General features: G+C 47.9%; 1 protein-coding gene across 2 annotated transcripts in view; it reads left to right on the forward strand.

Moving 5' to 3' along the window:
* Positions 1 to 21,945, forward strand: part of LOC118392370 (metallophosphoesterase domain-containing protein 1) — a 43,390-nt gene that overhangs the window by 13,457 nt on the left and 7,988 nt on the right. For both annotated transcript variants that reach the window (XR_008062879.1, XM_052460205.1), the window contains exon 4: positions 5,051 to 5,276. Coding sequence is in view for 1 of the 2 variants with exons in the window: in XM_052460205.1 (XP_052316165.1) it covers positions 5,051 to 5,276 (226 nt within the window). In the remaining variant the exon portion in view is untranslated. The remainder of the gene's footprint in view (positions 1 to 5,050; positions 5,277 to 21,945) is intronic.

Consider the following 21,945-nt stretch of genomic DNA (forward strand, 5'->3'; position numbering starts at 1 on the left):
GATTTGAGCGTTGCTACGTTGATCCACTGTGCCTTTATGTAGATTATGTTAGATAAAGAGACACGCACGGCCTGCTTTGACTCATTGGAAGAACACAATGTTTTGATCACTGGTGGTGTTCATAAATTACATAGGACCAGGAGATTTTCCTGATAAGGTCATGTAGTCAGGAAACGCTCCTGGCCATAATCCTAGTCATACAATATGCAGATTCAGTCTTTCACAGAACATGATTTAAAATGTCACCCATAAAACTTGAATTAATGGAGGTGGATGCGGGAGCATGTTTATTGAACAAGGTATGTTTCAGTCCAGTCAACCTAACTCCACTCCTAATTGAGGGCCAGTGAACGTATTTGATGGTTTTATCCAGTCACATCCTATCTAGGGTAACGGGTGCAATTAAATGCTTTGGCCACTGCAGTGAAGAAGCTCCAAATCGCCAACGTCTTTAACTAGCTTTATGACAGCCTCTATCTGATCATCTGCAAATGGGACATCAGGCTTGCAGTGTTCTGTGAGTTCCAACTTCTGCCGTTGTCCTTTCTCCAGGGGTATCTGCAGGCTTATCGTCTTTAACAGGACACATCAAAATTGTTCATCTTCATATTCATTATCTCCAGCACCACCCCAACATCAACATATGTGAAAATGGCACGTTTTCTGGTAAAAGGGGAAGATAAGTGTTTCCAATGACAACATCAACAATGCCTACTCATAATTGGTTAAAATCACACGATGCAGACCGAAGAGGTAATTGGAAATCTTCCTCTTATCTTTCTTTCCACAAAACATAGAAATACGCCATTTTCACACATGTTGATGTTGGGGTGGTGCTGGTGATGATGAACATGAAATGTCCCTTTAAGTCATCAGATGAACTGAAGCTCCTAACATTGTCCACTGGCTGCAGGTCTTGGTGTCTCAAAGCAACCAGAAGTTCTTCTTTAAAGGAAAGTCATTGAGTACACTTCCTTCTGATCTCTTCCCTCACTACTTTTACAAAACTGAGCCGGCGTTCCGTGCCAAACTACCATGTTGGAATCTGAACAAGAAGACCCTGCTCCTCTGATAGGCATCTACATCATTCCTTAATGGAACTGACGATTTGTCTATATCTGTGAGATGGAGCCAACCATGCCGTCGTGTAGATCTGTGAGATGGTTGCATGTCCCTGAAAACCTTTTTCAGGGTCAACTGGATGATGCAGGGGGTTGATTTCTCAGGCTGGACTTCAATCTTTTTGAAGGATGACACTTCTCTCTTGAGTGGAACTTTGAATACCGGCCAATCCATGTTGGTGTTTGGGAACCCCATGTTGGTGTTTGGGAACTCTGGGGCCTTGGTTGGCTTCTGAAATTGGCTCTGTTATGAAGAGTTCAGGATTTTGTTTTTATTGGCTAGAATTAGCACTTGGGTTGTCTGTCAGTAAAGGATGAAGATAGATACAGTGGCTTGCAAAAGTATTCACCCCCTTGGCATTTTTTCTATTTTGTTGCCTTACAACCTAGAATTAAAATTGATTTTTTGAGGGGGGGTTTGTATCATTTCATTTACACAACATGCCTACCACTTTGAAGATGCTAAATATTTTGTCTTGTGAAACAAACAAGAAATAAGACCAAAAAAAACTGAAAGCTTTTGAGCGTGCATAACTATTCACCCACCCAAAGTCAATACTTTGTAGAGGCACCTTTTGCAGCAATTACAGCTGCAAGTCTTTTGGGGTATGTCTCTATAAGCTTGGCACATCTAGCCACTGGGATTTGTGCCCATTCTTCAAGGCAAAATTGCTCCAGCTCCTTCAAGTTGGATGGGTTCTGCTGGTGTACAGCAATATTTAAGTCATACCACAGGTTCTCAATTGGATTGAGGTCTGGGCTTTGTAAATGTAATTCCAAGACATTTAAATGTTTTCTCTTAAACCACTCGAGTGTTGCTTTAGCAGTATGCTTAGGGCCATTGTCCTGCTGGAAGGTGAACCTCTGTCCCAGTCTCAAATCTCTGGAAGACTGAGACAGGTTTCCCTCAAGAATTTCCCTGTATTTAACGCCATCTATCATTCCCTCAAATCTGACCAGTTTCCCAGTCCCTGCCGATGAAAAACATGGTGTTCTCGGGGTGATGAGAGCTGTTGGGTTTGCGCTAGACATAGCGTTTTCCTTGACGGTCAAAAAGCTAAATATTAGTCTCATCTGACCAGAGTATCTTCTTCCATATGTTTCGGGAGTCTCCCACATGCCTTTTGGCAAACACCAAAAACAATTCTTGAACAATGGCTTTTTTTCTGGCCAAACTCTGTGGAGTGTACGGCTTAAAGTGGTCCTATGGACAGATACTCTAATCTTCGCTGTGGAGCTTTGCAGCTCCTTAATGGGTATCTTTGGTCTCTTTGTTGCCTCTCTGATTAGTAGTGGGGCCCCCCTCTCTTGGCAGGTTTGTAGTGGTGCCATATTCTTTCCATTTTTTAATAATGGATTTAATGGTGCTCAGTGGGATGTTCAAAGTTTCAGATATTTTTTTATGACCCAACCCTGATCTGTACTTCTCCACAACTTTGTCCCTGACCTGTTTGGAGAGCTCCTTGGTCTTCATGGTGCCCCTTGCTTGGTGGTGTTGCAGACTCTGGGGCCATTCAGAACAGGTGTACAGTATATATACTGAGATCATGTGACAGATCTTGTGACACTTAGATTGCACACAGATGGACTTTATTTAACTCATTATGTGACTTCTGAAGGTAATTGGTTGCACCAGATCTTATTTAGGGGCTTAATAGCAAAGGGGGTGAAAACATATGCACACACCACTATTCCGTTGTTTGTTTGTTTCATTTCACTTCACTTCACCAATTTGGACTGTTTTGTTTATGTCCATTCCATGAAATCCAAATAAAAATCCATTTAAATGACAGGTTGTAATGCAACAAAATAGGAAAAACGTCAAGGGGCATGAACACCTTTGCAGGCACTGTACTAAAGGCATTGCTCTATTGATCTGTTCCTGAACACATTCCACTATTTCTATGGCTACACATTGTGAACATTTATTGTAACCATAGAACAATTATAATTGTAATTATATGATTGTTACAAGTGGGTTATGACCCTTCTTTGTGAGGTGTACATTAGGCCACACATTTTTTTGCTGTTAAATCATGCCAGTATGTAAACTTGCCTTTGTTTTCAGGTGCAAAAATCATTGTAAGATCATTCTTATGGTTTAGGTTATTTTGTTGTTTCCATAAGTAAGAAAAACTCAAATCAAGGTCCATAAAGTTTATTTCCATTGTGTCTATCTGTACAATAACCCTATAAAAAAAGTGTTACATCCAGCCTAGCGAGTTCTTCCTCTTTTCCACTCAAGGAATTTCGGGTTCCTCCATTTCTCCTACCCCCCCCCCCCTTCTGTCTCTCTGGATGCTGTCACTGTTATCTGACTGGCTGTTGTGACAGAGCCGTCTCTTGATTTGGCAGCCTCTGCTAAAGCTGAATTACTCCTTTTCAGCAGCACGACACACACAGCATGCCACATCGTTCTCGCAGTAATTGTCAAAAAATGCACAGTGATTGAAGTCTCCATCAACCGTGCTACCTGACAAACGGCGAAGCATCTCACGTCTCGTAGACAAAGAAGACCCCCAGATTTGTCATGGTTTTTCACAAGTTTTTTTTCATCAACCCTTTGAAACCATTAGGGGATATGTAGATGTTTGACAGGCAGCACGGATCGAATAGCCAATTAAAGAGGAGGAGTTACAGTACACGATTATTGACTGAGTTTGGATGAAGGGTCCATTCTATGATAAAGATGCCTAAGCAATGGCTCATGTAGAAAATAGTTATTCAGATAGAATTTGTTTGTTATTTACTATAGACCTAAAATCATTTTATTTATAATATTCCTAAAATCAAAACAATTACTATATTCCTAAAATGCTAAATAATGAAATAACTGTATTGAAAGGTTCCGTGAAATATTTCCTTTCCTATTCCATTGTTACCTGTGATTAATGGAACTGTGACTGTCAGATAACATTTACATTACATTTAAGTCATTTTAGCAGACGCTCTTATCCAGAGCGACTTACAAATTGGTGCATTCACCTTATGACATCCAGTGGAACAGCCACTTTACAATAGTGCATCTGAATCTTTTAAGGGGGGGGGGGGGTGAGAAGGATTACTTTATCCTATCCTAGGTATTCCTTAAAGAGGTGGGGTTTCAGGTGTCTCCGGAAGGTGGTGATTGACTCCGCTGTCCTGGCGTCGTGGGGAGTTTGTTCCACCATTGGGGGCCAGAGCAGCGAACAGTTTTGGCTGGGCTGAGCGGGAACTGTACTTCCTCAGTGGTAGGGAGGCGAGCAGGCCAGAGGTGGATGAACGCAGTGCCCTTGTTTGGGTGTAGGGCCTGATCAGAGCCTGGAGGTACTGAGGTGCCGTTCCCCTCACAGCTCCGTAGGCAAGCACCATGGTCTTGTAGCGGATGCGAGCTTCAACTGGAAGCCAGTGGAGAGAGCGGAGGAGCGGGGTGACGTGAGAGAACTTGGGAAGGTTGAACACCAGACGGGCTGCGGCGTTCTGGATGAGTTGTAGGGGTTTAATGGCACAGGCAGGGAGCCCAGCCAACAGCGAGTTGCAGTAATCCAGACGGGAGATGACAAGTGCCTGGATTAGGACCTGCGCCGCTTCCTGTGTGAGGCAGGGTCGTACTCTGCGGATGTTGTAGAGCATGAACCTACAGGAACGGGCCACCGCCTTGATGTTAGTTGAGAACGACAGGGTGTTGTCCAGATAAGATAAGAGATGTCTTTGTGAGAACGAACAAAGCAAATTTGATTGTTGACACTATTGCAACTAAGATGGATCGGAGCTAGTAAGACCTATGACCTATGACAGGTGAGACAAAAAGAAAGAAATTCCGTTTCAATTCAATTCTCTTTTTCCATTGGAGTTTGGTACTCTGTTGCACCTGTAGAAGTTTGTTGAATGGGTGTGGACTACTTTTGAACTGATGGTCCATTTTCTCCTTTCTCTCCTCTCCCTCACAGGCACCTTGCCCTATGACATAAAGATAGTGATTGCGGGGAACCATGAGTTGACCTTTGACCAGGAGTTCATGGCTGACCTGATCAAGCAGGACTTCTACTACTTCCCGTCGGCCTCCAAGCTGAAACCAGAGAACTACGAGAACGTCCAGTCCCTGCTCACCAACTGTATCTACCTGCAGGACTCAGAGGTCACTGTACGAGGCTTCCGTATCTACGGCTCCCCCTGGTGGGTGACTCTGTAACTGCAGTATACCTGATAGTTGACAACACTCCTACTACTTGATCTATTTCTATCTATCAATCTTCTCTCACAACCATTTTGTCCTTCCTCTCCACTTACTTTCCTGTCAGTCATTCACTCACCCTCCCCTCCACACACTTCCTCGCATGCTTTTTTTTTCATTGGCTACCTCTCTAGCTATGGTTCCTTCTTCTCTTTCTCACTGCCTCCCTCCCTCTCTCTTCTCCTCTCTCTCCCTGGTCAGCACCTGTGTGTGTGGTGCTGGTTTACCAATACCCCATAATGCAGTATGTGTGTTTGGTGAGGGGCCCCAGAGGCAGTGTTTAGGCACTGGGATGGGTGTGGGGACCCCTGTGCTAGGTAATTGGTTTGCTGAGATAGTGGAGTCCCTTGAGTTAGAGGAATAGCCGCTATGGAGAGATGCCTCAGGTGTGTTGAGAGGGCGAGAAGGCGGAGAGAGAGGAAGGAGGTATGGGGGGAGAGAGGGAGAGAACTGAAGACAGAGGGGGTGAGATGAACAATGGTGCACACAGCTTCAATTCAGTAACATCGGCCGGGCTTGGCTGGTGCAGTAGGCTTGCTACAGAAGGTAGATTAAATCATGTGTGTGTGTGTGTGTGTTGCAGCAGCCCGAGGCTCTGCTCCTCCAGCACAGAGGGACTCCAGCTGGAGGCGCCGTGTGTTTCCCTCTCCACACTGTCTGCTCCCTCTATCTCTCTACCTCTCCTCATCCCTCTCTCTCTCCCTCAATCCACCTGTCTGTCTGTGCGCTCCACATGCCGCTGGCTCGGCAGTGGGAGCACGGGGGAACACGGGGGAACAAGGATGTCTCTGTCTCTCTCTAATCTCTGTCAGGAGCAGAGGGACAGCGCCTGCTTTACCCGCTCCAGTCCCGTCTCCATGGCGATGCCAGACTGGGACTGATTTATGGCCCGTGACCGGCCTGTACTGTAGCCTCGGGGTGGTGGGAGGAAAGAAGCCTCTCTGCCTGTCTGTCTGTGTCTCCTGCCCTGATGAGACATCTGCCCTGAATGAACTGTAACCGCACAGTCGTTCTCCCCTCTGCTCCAGTCATTCTCCCCTCTGCTCCAGTCGTTCTCCCCTCTGCTCCAGTCGTTCTCCCCTCTGCTCCTGTCGTTCTCCCCTCTGCTCCTGTCGTTCTCTGCTCCTTTCGTTCTCCCCTCTGCTCCTGTCGTTCTCCCCTCTGCTCCTGTCGTTCTTCCCTCTGCTCCAGTCGCTCTCCCCTCTGCTCCAGTCGTTCTCCCCTCTGCTCCAGTCGTTCTCCCCTCTGCTCCTGTCGTTCTCCCCTCTGCTCCTGTCGTTCTTCCCTCTGCTCCAGTCGTTCTCCCCTCTGCTCCAGTCGTTCTCCCCTCTGCTCCAGTCATTCTCCCCTCTGCTCCAGTCATTCTCCCCTCTGCTCCAGTCATTCTCCCCTCTGCTCCAGTCATTCTCCCCTCTGCTCCAGTCATTCTCCCCTCTGCTCCAGTCATTCTCCCCTCAGCTCCAGTCATTCTCCCCTCTGCTCCAGTCATTCTCCCCTTTGCTCCCCTCTCACCTTCCCTCCATCTCCCTTCTTCCCCTTATCTTTCCCTGTCTCATTTCCTCCATTCTTCTCCCTCAATCCCCTCAGCCATCACTATTCCACAAAGCCCTGCTCCAAGCCCATATCTCTCCTTCTTCCCATCCCTCCATCCATCTTTACTTCTGTTCTGTCATCCTTCAATCACTCGTTCTTTCTTCTTTCGCTCCATCCATCCCTCTCTCCTCATGGGGGTCTGATTGCATGTGGCTCGCAGCATGGTGCTTTCTTGTCCGTCCCATGTCTCTGTCACAGACACACACACACACACACACACACACACACACACACACACACACACACACACACACACACAGCTCCACAATCCCTATCCCTACGCCCCAGTCTCCAGCCAAAATTAGATCCAAACATAGCATGCTGCATCCTACCCAAATCCTAACAATTTGTCATTCTCTGAAATGTGGAATCAAAAGGACAGCATGGGGGAGCGGTTGTGTGTGTGTGTGTGTGTGTGTGTGTGTGTGTGTGTGTGTGTGTGTGTGTGTGTGTGTGTGTGTGTGTGTGTGTGTGTGTGTGTGTGTGTGTGTGTGTGTGTGTGTGTGTGTGTGTGTGTGTGCCTCTGTTCCTGTTCTGACGGTAATGCAAGTTTATAAGTCATTTGTCATGGGCGTATCGCAAAGCCACTCCGCGTCTCGGAGCTAAAGGGACATGGAGGCAGAATGGAAGGTGTGTGTGTGTGTGTCTGTGATGTAGGTAGAACAGAAGAGCCCCGAACCATAGTCTAACAGTAGTGTGGGAGGCATGGGAATTAGCCACAGTGGTCGTCTTTTCAAAGCCCAAACGAGGCAGAGCCGCTACACACAACACAAGCACAGAAACACAGCGGAACGATGGAGAAGGAGGAGAAACTGGAACGAGTGAGGGGAGTTTTAATGGAGACCTGATCAACTGTGTTTGGGATTTTAGTCATTTATTTTTTTGAGTGTGTCTGAGAGGGCAGAGGTGGCAGCATTAGTGTAGTCTACAGCTGTGTGTGTGTGTGTGTGTGTCAGAATGTATGAGGTCTCGGGAACACATGTTTTGCTTTACACGGGGGAGAGAGAGCTCCTCGCTTCACTGCAGACTTCCAATGTAGCTAATCACATGGCTAATTAAGGAGATCACAACACCGTGGTGCGTGTGTGCATGTGTGTGTGTGCGTGTGTGTGTGCCCTGCTGGTATAGCCAAGAAGTGAACTATAAATGATGTAGCCTATTTAAATGATTAGCAGAGACTGCGTGGGCCTGATTAATTTCATCGTAAACCAGTCCCTTAAACGATGAATTGATTTGGGATTCAGTGGTAATCTCCACACCGATGATTCAATTCAACACAACTGTGTCGCCCTCACCTTGATCATGGACTGACCAATGAATGATCGGCCTTGTAGTTAAACATGTCATTTTAAACATGTTCTTTCTACAGCTTTAGCTTTAGTTCCACGTAGATCCTCACAGTATTTCACTCTCTTCACTGGTTTTCTCAAAGAAGCTTTGCGCTTCTTTTGGACTCGGCAGGGAGGTTGGAACACCAATGAGAGAGAGATATAGCAGGGAGATAGGAATGTTATTACAGAGAGGAGATAGTAAACGGGGGAGGGTGTAGAAAGAAGGTAAGAGAATGGTGTAAAGAAAGAGATGTAGAGATTGAGAGGCAGGAATGGTGAAAGGAGCGCGGGAAAGGGAGAGAGGTGGAGAAGAGGGGGGTGGAGAGAGTAACAGAGGCCTTATAGCGGCCCTCTCTGTGGAGTTAACTCTAAGTGTTCATAATGACCGTCTCTGAGGACGGCAGACACAGACACACACACACACATCTGAAGAGCGACGGGAGAGAGAGAGGGGGAGGACAGAGGAGAGAAATCAGGAGCTGTTTCTTGATGGGGGAGTGGTGGGATGAGGAGAGGAGAGACTTAAAAAAATATATAAAAAAATAACGGGAGAAATGTATCGCGCCCCACTGCTCTCCGAACGGAATAATTAAGCATGGAGATGCAAAAGACTCCTTAATTAGATTTTTTAATTATTTAGGAATTCACTTTTTTCTATAGTGGCCCAATTAAGAAAGCTCATCAGAAAAACTAAAGAGATGAAGAGAGTCTTCTCCTCGTCCTCCCCCTCTGCTTTCTTTGATTCATGGTGAGGGACAGAATACCTGCTCCCCCTGTTTTGAAAACTTCTCTGATGAAGGAGGGATGGCAAGAAGGAGAGATCTCTTTGCGCTCTGTTTTTAATGAACAGGTGTTGTGATGTAGACTGAGAGGAGGGGTGGAGAGTGGCGTGGCGAGAAAGAGGGAGAGAGGGACAGAATACTCAGAGGGGTTGTTAATAGCAGGACTCTAATGATCATGTAGAAATGATGAAGGTAATTTGACCTCTTTGGGAATAGTATATGAGTTCTAGCTGTTACTGCTGAACAGCTCTTACAGGATATAACGAGAGAGAGCGGGGGAGAGAGAGCGGGGGGAGAGAGAGCAGGGGAGAGAGAGCGGGGGAGAGAGAGCAGGGGAGACTTGTCGTCCTGCCCTGTGGGGACCAGCTATCTAGCTACAGTAGTGTCTCGTGGTGGGTGTTAATTTTCTAGGACTGCTCACCAGAGGCCTTGCTAAATTAACATCTGATGTGCTCAGAGACTGTCCCAAAAACCCTGGAGCCCTGTGCTCTACCCATCCTTCTCTCTCCCCTCCTCTTTTCTTCTTTCTCTCTTGTTCGTCCACATCGCCTGTTTCCAGTGGTTGAGGTGTATTCCCCAATTGGGACAGTGAGGTAGCCTATGATGAACATTGAGTAGTAATAAACGGCCACTTAAGGTTTGGAGAGGAAAAGGGAGAGAAAAACTACCTTCTTCAGCACTTGTAGATTCTCCTTGTTATTTAATCTCTTTCCCTCTATTCTCGTTCTCTTTCTCTAAGTGCTGTCAGTCTTTGTCCCTGCCGGTGAGTAAACACACTTATGGTGAGGCGTTAAGAAGGGAGGGAGAGAGAGAATGAACGAGGGAGGAGAGGAGGAGAAGGCGTTTAGTGTGTCTTGTTCCTGTAGGGATTTCTCTTTAAATTACCTGTTAAATGGCCTCAAGAGGAAGGCATGTGTTTGTGTGTGTGTGTGTGTGTGTGTGTGTGTGTGTGTGTGTGTGTGTGTGTGTGTGTGCGTGTGCGTGTGCGTGTGTGTGTGTGTGTCTGTGTGTGTGTGTGTGTGTCTGTGTGTGTGGTGCTGTAGGCCATCATCTTTGGTTACACACAAATGCTTCCCCTCCAAGGCATGTGAGCTTCATAATACATTTGAATTAAAGTGATTCTGTCTGTATGTTCTCCCTCCTCTCCTCTCTGTTTCTTGCACACACACACAGATATAGTGTTGTTCTCATCGTATAGTTTCTCCCTTGCGGTCTCAGTCGGGTCAGGCAGTGAGCAGACACTGGTCAGTGTCCTTATTGACCACAATTAGACCACATAGTCAGAACCAGTCTAGAGGACCAGGAATGCTTGTCCAAAAAGGCATCAGGGGTGTGAGTGGGGTTGTATGATGCTGTGAGTGTTTGTGTGTGTGGGGTGATTTCTTCCCCCTTAGGGTGTCTCTGTCCTCTATATCAGACCCTTCTGCTGTGCTGGCACGCGTGCTGCCATGATGCCCAGCACTGGTTCAGAACAGGGGTCCCTCTTCACCCCCACCTGCCATATTTTCACCCCACCCTCCACCATCCCATCAACCTCCATCTTTGGCAAATCAGTGTGTTTCCTTATGCACAGGAGACTGGTGGATGGGAGGGAGGGAGTAACAGTAGAAGGCTCTCCTTTTTCTTTTCCTTTCTTTCCTGTTCTTCTCCCTCCCTCTGAGAGGGAGAACTTTGAAATAATTTGTGTCTCGTGGGTTTTTACACATTCTAATTTCCAACTAAATGGGACATCTGTTTGAGAAAGGGAAGATTTGCCACGGTTGCCAAGGCAACTATCACTCTGAAGGAGTTGGAAAAAAGAAGTCCAACAGCTTTTCTGGACAGAATTAGACTGTAGTGGATGTAGCTAACGCACATTATCCCTCCAAGACAAACACAGCTTAGACACATGCTAGTTCCTCTGTCTTTTGCTCTCTGTCACTCGCCCTCTTTCTCTCTCGCTCTTTCCCCTCCTCCCCTCACTTTTTGCCTCATCCCCCTTTTTCTCTCCCCCTCTCTCCCTATCTCTTCTCCCCGCTCCCTCCCTATCCCTCCCTATCCCCCTGCAGAATCATAAGAAGAAAAAGATACGCGTCACATTGAGATCTGCCACCAATTAAAAAGGAAAGCCCCTCCCCCATATCTCCACTCTTTCCCCTGTCTCCCCCACTGCCGTTTCAACTGTCTCTCCTCTGTGAAGCCACCTCTTCCTCCATGGTAATTGGTCATTATTTAGAACAGGAAGGGACAAATGTGCTTCCCTAGCACTTCTAAATGCTATTTAAATGGGAATTCATTATGTTCTACGCTAACAGGGTTAGCGCCTAGCGCCACGGCTGTTATTAGGGAAATGTGGAAATGAGACAAGCAGGCAGGCGGCAGTCTAGGCTCAACCATGGGAATCAAAATACGACAAAAACCTGTTGTGACACTCTACAGAGGTGTGTTTGGAATGGAGTCAGACTAGACCGTGGATGATGGGCGTATGGGCAGGTATGGACACAGGAGAACGTCTAGGAGGGCTAGTGTCAGGTATAAGAGGCTAGAGATGTCCGATCTTTTACTCAACCTGCAGCTTACTTCAAAGTGGTTAGTGTGCATTGGACCTTATGACCATGTTGACCCATATCAGTGTTAACCAAATGGGAGGTCAATTCATGGCTTTAACATCATGAGTGCCGGCTTGAAACAAGATCCCTACTTTAAGCATTAGGCGGGTCAACGCACAGACAAATCTTTAAGGGGAACCTTGCTGGCATATTTGGGTGTATTCTGTTCCTCACCCTGCCCCCTCCCCTCTTTCTTTCTTGGCCCTCCTCTGTCCTCGCCCCCCCAAAAGCCTGCAGGGTTTGGACCCATCTCTCCATTGCCGCTCCAGGCACCTCCATATGACACAGCTCTCACCCACCTGCTCTCATCACACACACACACACACACACACACACACACACACACACACACACACACACACACACACACACACACACACACACACACACACACACACACACACACACACACACACACACACTGGGCTGCTGCAGCTTTCCTCCACCTGCTGCAACAAGGGAGGTTTACACGATGTTGGAAGCAGGCGCTGCCTACTCCCCTACCTCTCCACACACACATGCTGCTGACATACACACACATTGAACACACACACACACACATACTTCCACAGAGAGACTCACTTCCTCATCCCCTTAGTCTTTCTTTGTCTTCCAATCTTCCTGTCTCTGTCTGTGTGTCCGTCGGCCTCTCATTTCTCCCCCCATGCTTCTCTTCTTCTCTCATTCTCTCCTTCCTTTCTCTCTTTCACACTTTTCTGTCAAGTGTATCCACTTTGCGAGAAGACGTAGGTGGCGGCATGTGGACGTCCACATGAATCCCCCTCCCACCCTAGCGGCAACGTTAGTGCAACGTTAGTGTAACGTGTCTCTGTGCATCCTGTGAGATCAGAATCCGACGGGAGCTCATTATCGCTGGGCATGAAGTCGTCTGTCAGGACCCAGCAGATTTGTCATCTCTCAGTACCTCGCACTACCCATCCAGGGATAGGGGGAGGAGAGGGAGAGGGAGAGAGGAGGGGGGTCTTTGTTCGGGGTAGTTGGCTACAGAATCTGGAGAAACTCACAGAGCATTTCATGACCGTCGCAGGGTAACTATTCCTGACAGTGCATGTCATAGGGATCCATCACAGATGTGTCATAGTGTGACTACGTGTCTTAATATTGGAACCTTGTGAGGACAAGGTGACATAATTGTGTTTACTGCATATTGCTTGAGATTGTATCGGCAACTCTGTTGTAACTTATACATTCATGGTAAAAATACTTATTTTGAAAAAGGGCAGTAAATTGCTGAAACATTGTCAATAGAAGCGTTCTTTCCTCCTCGTTCTCTCGGGTTAATATGGTAAGAAATGCTTTTAGCCTGATTTAGTGTCAGAGCTTCACTTTCTGTTTTATGGTGCGATGTAAAACACCAGAAATATTGGTGATAATACGATAGTGAACGAACCAGATGTCATATTCTGCCATGTAGCCCGAAGTTCCTGCAAAGTCCTGTGTATGTTTAACTACTAGTAGTCTTTCCTAAGTCCCACTTTATTGCATGTCACTGATGTAGATTTGACGTGTGGGCAGATGTACAATTATGAAGCGTAAGCTATAGCACAGGTATATAGGAGAGACGTGTGTGAGAGGCTCAGTCCCTGATCAAACATGGTTTCCTCTGAGCTAGTTTCTGCTGATCTGTACTTTTCTGTTTCTAAAAAAAAAGAGAGAGGCACGGCGGAGAGGGGGGGGCACGGAGGAGAGGGGGAGAGGGACGGCAGAGAGGGGGAGAGGCATGGAGGAGGGGGAGAGGCACGGAGGAGGGGGGAGAGGCACGGCGGAGGGGGGTGCACGGAGGAGAGGCACGGGGAGGGGGGGCACGGCAGAGAGGGGGAGAGGCACGGAGGAGGGGAGGCATGGAGGGGGGAGGCATGGAGGGGGAGGCAAGGAGGAGAGGGAAGCAAGGATGGACAGGGATGCGTTTGTCTTTTCTGACATCCAACTTGATTACAGAGGAAGAGCAGCAAGCAGGAGGGAGAGGAAGAGTGACAGAGGAAGAGAGGAGAGCAGGAACAAGAGACACATCTATTCATCTGTCACTAACCTTACGCATCAGTCCCTCTGTTGCCCTCTCTCTCTCTCTCTCTCTCTCTCTCTCTCTGTGTCTGTCTCTCATTTCTCTTTCTTTAGCTATCTGGTGGTATGTCTGTATCACTCTTTTTTCCCATTTCTAATTCTTCCTTCTCTTTTTTGTCTTTGTCTATCCGTCTCTCCTTCTCCCTACAGTATATCATATATTTATTTTCTCCTCTCCTAATTCCCTCCACCCCTCATCGTTCCCCTTTAGAGGAAGTCTGCCTGCGTTTTATTAAATGTGGGAATCATCAGTCTATAGGGAGACTGAGACCTGCCAGGTGTGTGTGTGTGTGTGTGTGTGTGTGTGTGTGTGTGTGTGTGTGTGTGTGTGTGCGTGCGTGCGTGCGTGCGTGCGTGCGTGCGTGCGTGCGTGCGTGCGTGTGAGTGGGTGGGTGAGAGTGTTTGTGCATGCGAGTGTGTGAAAGCGTGTTTGTGCATGCTAGTGTGTGAGATCGTGTGTGCATGTGAGTATGTGATCGACACGGGGCGGTGGGAACAATGTTTCAGCATTTCACCAAACAAGCAGAATTAATGACACAGTGGAGGAGTAGATATGAGAGAGAGAGGTGGGAGCTCTGGGATTTATGGGGGGTAGTGGTTGGTTTAGACAGCAGCTGCGCTTCATTGATGGGGCTCGCTGTGGGAATGGATGAAACCAGCTTGATTTGACAAAGAAATGTAGATTTTCGAGAGGAAATGTACAGGCAGCTTCACATCTGTATAATATTGTTGTGTGCTACTGCTAGTTTAATAAAGATGAGTTTTTTATTGACAGAATATATGCTCTCCTTTGAGAAAACCCTATAAGAACACACGTCTGGCTTTAAACCTAACATTGAAGGTGGTGGGGGTTCTTGGGTTGTGTGCTGCTGCTGCTGATGAGTGTGAAGCTGTAAATGAGCACAGCTGTGAGGCTGACTGCTACTGGTCCAGAGAACCAGGCCTTTCAGACTTCACACAAGACAAGTGTCTCTGTACCCATCACAGTTTTGTTGATGAGGCTTGGTGTGTGTGTGTGTGGGGGGGTGTGTGGGGGGGCTGTCCCTGTCCCTGTCCCTGTCCCTGCACTCTGTCACAGATGGGCTCTGCGACGCCACGTACGTCTGCTCCAGTTTCACCAGAATGGTTGGACACTCTGAGGCTACTGCTGTACAGGGGTGTGTCTGTGTATAACAAAATGTGTATATCAGCTCAGAGGGGGTTGTGCAGGTGTGTGTGTGTGTGTGTGTGTGTGTGTGTGTGTGTGTGTGTGTGTGTGTGTGTGTGTGTGTGTGTGTGTGTGTGTGTGTGTGTGTGTGTGTGTGTGTGTGTGTGTGTGTGTGTGTGTGTGTGTGTGTGTCAGCCCCGGGGCTAGACATTGACTGGTGTAGCTCAGTGACTGTACTGTGTTTAGTAGATGAGAGCTCTGTGGTAGTCCGTCACCTAATCCTCCACCCACCCAGTGCTTAGACCCCCTACTGCGCTCACCACTCGCCTGCAATTAAGCCATTACAGAGACACACACACAGGCGCTGAGAGGGGGAAAGATGGGAGGAGAGACAGACTACAAAACAGCATTGCTTGATTTCCCGTGTGTCAACATTTACTGATAAAGTTTCCCTGTTTCGGTGTCTTGTGTGTGTTCATATTTCTTTCTAAATGTTTTGTGTGTGTGTGTGTCAGCGTGTCAGCCCGCTGGGTGTTACATAAGTCATGCTGAGGGCCAATATGTCCCCAATCTGCCTCTCCACAGAGAGAGGGGAAGTGGGGATGGGGGCAGGTAGAGGTAAAGAGGTGGAGAGGTGAGATTAGACAGGAAGAGAGGGAGGGAGAGAGTGGGTGCTCACTAGAATACAGAAATATAGAAGGAGGAATAGATGGGTTGAGTTATGGTACACGGATAGATACAATGAAGATGGAGAATGACAGATTAAGTGAGGACATGAGGAAATGAAGAAAGATGGTGACGGGAAGAACAGGAGGGTACGGTGGTGTTGAAGTAAGGACTGTTCTGTAGCTCACACAGGGAAAGGGGGGATACCTAGTCAGTTGTACAACCGAAATGTGTCTTCAGCATTTCACCCAACCCCTCTGAATCAGAGAGGTGCGGAGGTCTGCCTTAATCGACATCACATTTACATTACATTTAAGTCATTTAGCAGACGCTCTATTCCAGAGCGACTTACAAATTGGTGCATTCACCTTATGACATCCAGTAGAACAGTCACTTTACAATAGTGCATCTAAATCTTAAAGGGGGGTGAGAAGGATTACTTATCCTATCCTAGGTATTCCTTAAAGAGGTGGGGTTTCAGGTGTCTCCGGAAGGTGGTGATTGACTCCGCTGTCCTGGCGTCGTGAGGGAGTTTGTTCCACCATTGGGGGCCAGAGCAGCGAACAGTTTTGACTGGGCTGAGCGGGAACTGTACTTCCTCAGTGGTAGGGAGGCGAGCAGGCCAGAGGTGGATGAACGCAGTGCCCTTGTTTGGGTGTAGGGCCTGATCAGAGCCTGGAGGTACTGAGGTGCCGTTCCCCTCACAGCTCCGTAGGCAAGCACCATGGTCTTGTAGCGGATGCGAGCTTCAACTGGAAGCCAGTGGAGAGAGCGGAGGAGCGGGGTGACGTGAGAGAACTTGGGAAGATTGAACACCAGACGGGCTGCGGCGTTCTGGATGAGTTGTAGGGGTTTAATAGCACAGGCAGGGAGCCCAGCCAACAGCGAGTTGCAGTAATCCAGACGGGAGATGACAAGTGCCTGGATTAGGACCTGCGCCACTTCCTGTGTGAGGCAGGGTCGTACTCTGCGGATGTTGTAGAGCATGAACCTACAGGAACGGGCCACCGCCTTGATGTTAGTTGAGAACGACAGGGTGTTGTCCAGGATCACGCCAAGGTTCTTAGCGCTCTGGGAGGAGGACACAATGGAGTTGTCAACCGTGATGGCGAGATCATGGAACGGGCAGTCCTTCCCCGGGAGGAAGAGCAGCTCCGTCTTGCCGAGGTTCAGCTTGAGGTGGTGATCCGTCATCCACACTGATATGTCTGCCAGACATGCAGAGATGCGATTCGCCACCTGGTCATCAGAAGGGGGAAAGGAGAAGATTAATTGTGTGCCGTCTGCATAGCAATGATAGGAGAGACCATGTGAGGTTATGACAGAGCCAAGTGACTTGGTGTATAGCGAGAATAGGAGAGGGCCTAGAACAGAGCCCTGGGGGACACCAGTGGTGAGAGCGCGTGGTGAGGAGACAGATTCTCGCCACGCCACCTGGTAGGAGCGACCTGTCAAGTAGGACGCAATCCAAGCGTGGGCCGCGCCGGAGATGCCCAACTCGGAGAGGGTGGAGAGGAGGATCTGATGGTTCACAGTATCGAAGGCAGCCGATAGGTCTAGAAGGATGAGAGCAGAGGAGAGAGAGTTAGCTTTAGCAGTGCGGAGCGCCTCCGTGATACAGAGAAGAGCAGTCTCAGTTGAATGACTAGTCTTGAAACCTGACTGATTTGGATCAAGAAGGTCATTCAGAGAGAGATAGCAGGAGAGCTGGCCAAGGACGGCACGTTCAAGAGTTTTGGAGAGAAAAGAAAGAAGGGATACTGGTCTGTAGTTGTTGACATCGGAGGGATCGAGTGTAGGTTTTTTCAGAAGGGGTGCAACTCTCGCTCTCTTGAAGACAGAAGGGACGTAGCCAGCGGTCAGGGATGAGTTGATGAGCGAGGTGAGGTAAGGGAGAAGGTCTCCGGAAATGGTCTGGAGAAGAGAGGAGGGGATAGGGTCAAGCGGGCAGGTTGTTGGGCGGCCGGCCGTCACAAGACGCGAGATTTCATCTGGAGAGAGAGGGGAGAAAGAGGTCAGAGCACAGGGTAGGGCAGTGTGAGCAGAACCAGCGGTGCCGTTTGACTTAGCAAACGAGGATCGGATGTCGTCGACCTTCTTTTCAAAATGGTTGACGAAGTCATCTGCAGAGAGGGAGGAGGGGGGGGGGAGATTCAGGAGGGAGGAGAAGGTGGCAAAGAGCTTCCTAGGGTTAGAGGCAGCTGCTTGGAATTTAGAGTGGTAGAAAATGGCTTTAGCAGCAGAGACAGAGGAGGAAATGTAGAGAGGAGGGAGTGAAAGGATGCCAGGTCCGCAGGGAGGCGAGTTTTCCTCCATTTCCGCTCGGCTGCCCGGAGCCCTGTTCTGTGAGCTCGCAATGAGTCGTCGAGCCACGGAGCGGGAGGGGAGGACCAAGCCGGCCTGGAGGATAGGGGACATAGAGAGTCAAAGGATGCAGAAAGGGAGGAGAGGAGGGTTGAGGAGGCAGAATCAGGAGATAGGTTGGAGAAGGTTTGAGCAGAGGGAAGAGATGATAGGATGGAAGAGGAGAGAGTAGCGGGGAGAGAGAGCGAAGGTTGGGACGGCGCGATACCATCCGAGTAGGGGCAGTGTGGGAAGTGTTGGATGAGAGCGAGAGGGAAAAGGATACAAGGTAGTGGTCGGAGACTTGGAGGGGAGTTGCAATGAGGTTAGTGGAAGAACAGCATCTAGTAAAGATGAGGTCGAGCGTATTGCCTGCCTTGTGAGTAGGGGGAAGGTGAGAGGGTGAGGTCAAAAGAGGAGAGGAGTGGAAAGAAGGAGGCAGAGAGGAATGAGTCAAAGGTAGACGTGGGGAGGTTAAAGTCGCCCAGCACTGTGAGAGGTGAGCCGTCCTCAGGAAAGGAGCTTATCAAGGCATCAAGCTCATTGATGAACTCTCCGAGGGAACCTGGAGGGCGATAAATGATAAGGATGTTAAGCTTGAAAGGGCTGGTAACTGTGACAGCATGGAATTCAAAGGAGGCGATAGACAGATGGGTAAGGGGAGAAAGAGAGAATGACCACTTGGGAGAGATGAGGATCCCGGTGCCACCACCCCGCTGACCAGAAGCTCTCGGGGTGTGCGAGAACACGTGGGCGGACGAAGAGAGAGCAGTAGGAGTAGCAGTGTTGTCTGTGGTGATCCATGTTTCCGTCAGTGCCAAGAAGTCGAGGGACTGGAGGGAGGCATAGGCTGAGATGAACTCTGCCTTGTTGGCCGCAGATCGGCAGTTCCAGAGGCTACCGGAGACCTGGAACTCCACGTGGGTCGTGCGCGCTGGGACCACCAGATTAGGGTGGCCGCGGCCACGCGGTGTGGAGCGTTTGTATGGTCTGTGCAGAGAGGAGAGAACAGGGATAAACAGACACATAGTTGACAGGCTACAGAAGAGGCTACGCTAATGCAAAGGAGATTGGAATGACAAGTGGACTACACGTCTCGAATGTTCAGAAAGTTAAGCTTACGTAGCAAGAATCTTATTGACTAAAATGATACAGTACTGCTGAAGTAGGCTGGCTGGCAGTGGCTGCGTTGTTGACACTACACTAATCAAGTCGTTCCGTTGAGTGTAATAGTTTCTGCAGTGCTGCTATTCAGGGGCTGGCTGGCTAGCTAGCAGTGTTGTTTACGTTACGTTGCGTTAAAAGAACGACAATAGCTGGCTAGCTAACCTAGAAAATCGCTCTAGACTACACAATTATCTTTGATACAAAGACGGCTATGTAGCTAGCTACGATCAAACAAATCAAACCGTTGTACTGTAATGAAATGAAATGAAAATGTGATACTACCTGTGAATGCGACCGGGTTGTTGAGTCCTATTCGGTAGACGTTGGCTAGCTAGCAGAGTCTCCTACGTTAAGGATGACAAATAGCTGGCTAGCTAACCTCGGTAAATTAAGATAATCACTCTAAGACTACACACTCTAAACTACACAATTATCTTGGATACGAAGACAGCAAAGACAGCTATGTAGCTAGCTAACACTACACTAATCAAGTCGTTCAGTTGAGTGTAATAGTTTCTACGGTGCTGCTAATCGGTAGACGGTGGACGTTTGCTAGCAGGCTAGCTGGCTAGCTGCTGGGCAAATAGCAGTGAAGACTACGTTAGGACGACTAAATACAATAATTATGCAATTATCTTTGATACAAAGACGGCTATGTAGCTAGCTAAGAAGAAATTGCTAAGATTAGACAAATCAAACCGTTGTACTATAATGAAATGTAATGAAAAGGTTATACTACCTGCGGAGCGAAGTGCCCATGCGACCGCTCGCTCCAACCCGGAAGTACCCACACGGTGCCCGGGGAGCAGTTGTTGGGGGTTAACTGCCTTGCTCAAGGCCAGAACGGCTGATTCGAACCAGCGACCTTTCGGTCACTCCAGGCTGGGCCCTGTCACATTTCTTATCCTCATGACTGTCAGAGTCAGATATACAGTACTCTGCCTTTCAGTCTTCTCTCTCTCTCTCTCCTTCCCCATCTCTTATTTTCCCTCTATCCCACTCCCTTTCTTTCCCTCTCTCCCCCTCTCTCTCTCTGCATCAGTGTCGGTGTCCGTCCCTCTCCTTTCCCTTTTCTCTCCCTCCATCTCAGTAGTCCTGCAGTGAGGATCAATCTTGCCGGGTGGACTGGCTGTGTGTGTGTGTGTGTGTGTGTGTGTGTGTGTGTGTGTGTGTGTGTGTGTGTGTGTGTGTGTGTGTGTGTGTGTGTGTGTGTGTGTGTGTGTGTGTGTGTGTGTGTGTGTGTGTGTGTGTGTGTGTGTGTGTGTGTGGTAGTCGTGATTAAACATCCAAGTCTGTACATTAACCATTGTGTGTGGGAGGGAGAAAAGTGTGCGCTGAGAAAGGTTTAGAGTTGGGATTAATAATGGAAAAGAGAAAGAAACGTATTCCTCTAACATGAAATAGCGTCTTCTTGGAGTCAAACTCTCTCCTGCTTCTCCCATGTACCAGCGCGGGCTATGTGTCTGTAAATTAACTTATAACTGTCCTATTGAAAGATTTGAATCCTATTGTGTGTGATAGAGAGAATGGGACAGAAGCAGTGTTGAGGCTACTTCTTCAACTGACTCATTTTAAAATGGCTCCTCATTGGCTCATGGAGTAGACTTAAACAAAGAGGACAATGGGAGATATCAGACAGTCAGAGGACATAGAGTACCTAGCAGTATTTACTAGTATCTAGTACTGACAGAGAGAAGTTCCCTCAGAGTAGAATGTATTGTTTGTGTGTAATTACCCAGTAATAGGAAGCAGTGTTAACAGTCAGTAGCCTGTGTTTGAACTAGCCCACCTAGCCTCCAGGCTAGTGAATGAGTAAATGAGAACAGGAAGGCTGCTAAAAGCATCTCTAAGCAGCTCTGTTGACCTCTATCTGAGCAGTGGCGTCCCAACGGACCTCTCCCACCCCGGAACACTTTTAATTGAAACAGGCTCTTAACGAGGTTAGGGGGGGGGAGACACACGTCAAGTGGTGCGGAGAGGCAGGGGTTTAATAAGAAAAACTCAGCTCTTAGGAGTGACAAGTGACAGCAACCCCCTTTAGTATTACCCAGATGTGAGCATACACATACAGTACACGCACATACACACAGTCTAATAAGAGCACACAAGCAGAGAGTGTGTGTGTGCGTGTGTTTTCCTCCCCTTCCTTCCAGGCTGTTATTAGGGCCGTTAAGTCGACAGTAGCTCTTAATTAACTCAAGCTGAGGTGATGATGGTGGGGTGTGACTGCATCCACTCTGATTCTCTGAGAAATAACAAACTTGAAATGAACACACACACACACTCCTATAGCATACACACATTCATTAGCTGTCTCTCTGGTTGCGCCTCCCTCATCTATTCCGTCTTCCTATTCTGCTTCTCTTCATACTGTCTGTCAAAAGATATATAGAGAGAACCCAGACTTGTTCTATACTGTATAGATACCACTCTCTTCTGTGTTTTCTCTCCATTTTTCTTCAACTCCATTTCTCTACCTTTCTCTTTTCCCGTCTCACAACATCACTAAAGCAAGCTCCCTCATTCTCTCTTTCGTCTTTTGTCTCTCTTTCTCTATTTCTCACCAAGCCTGTTCCTCTCTAGACCTCAGGATAAGTCTGGAATTGATTTAGATTTAAAATTCCTCTTCTGGCGTGCTGTTTTTCTTCCTAACGACTGTGAAGTTAACCAAAGTGTGTGTGTGTGGTTAACGCCTCGCGCCCCTCAGCACTGCCTGATTCGTTAATCATTCATGGGCTTTCTCCAATGATATCATTAAGCTTCTGAATGGAGAAACACACACACACACATACACACACTGAAATAGTTACACGCACACATTACTGAGAGCGAGACTGATCTCTTATTTGTTTTCAAACCTTCTATAATATTACGCTGTTAAGTAAAGTGTTTTGGGTAAACCTGACTCTCTC

The sequence above is a fragment of the Oncorhynchus keta genome, chromosome 13 (genome assembly GCF_023373465.1).
Source record: "Oncorhynchus keta strain PuntledgeMale-10-30-2019 chromosome 13, Oket_V2, whole genome shotgun sequence".
Classification (NCBI taxonomy): domain Eukaryota; kingdom Metazoa; phylum Chordata; class Actinopteri; order Salmoniformes; family Salmonidae; genus Oncorhynchus; species Oncorhynchus keta.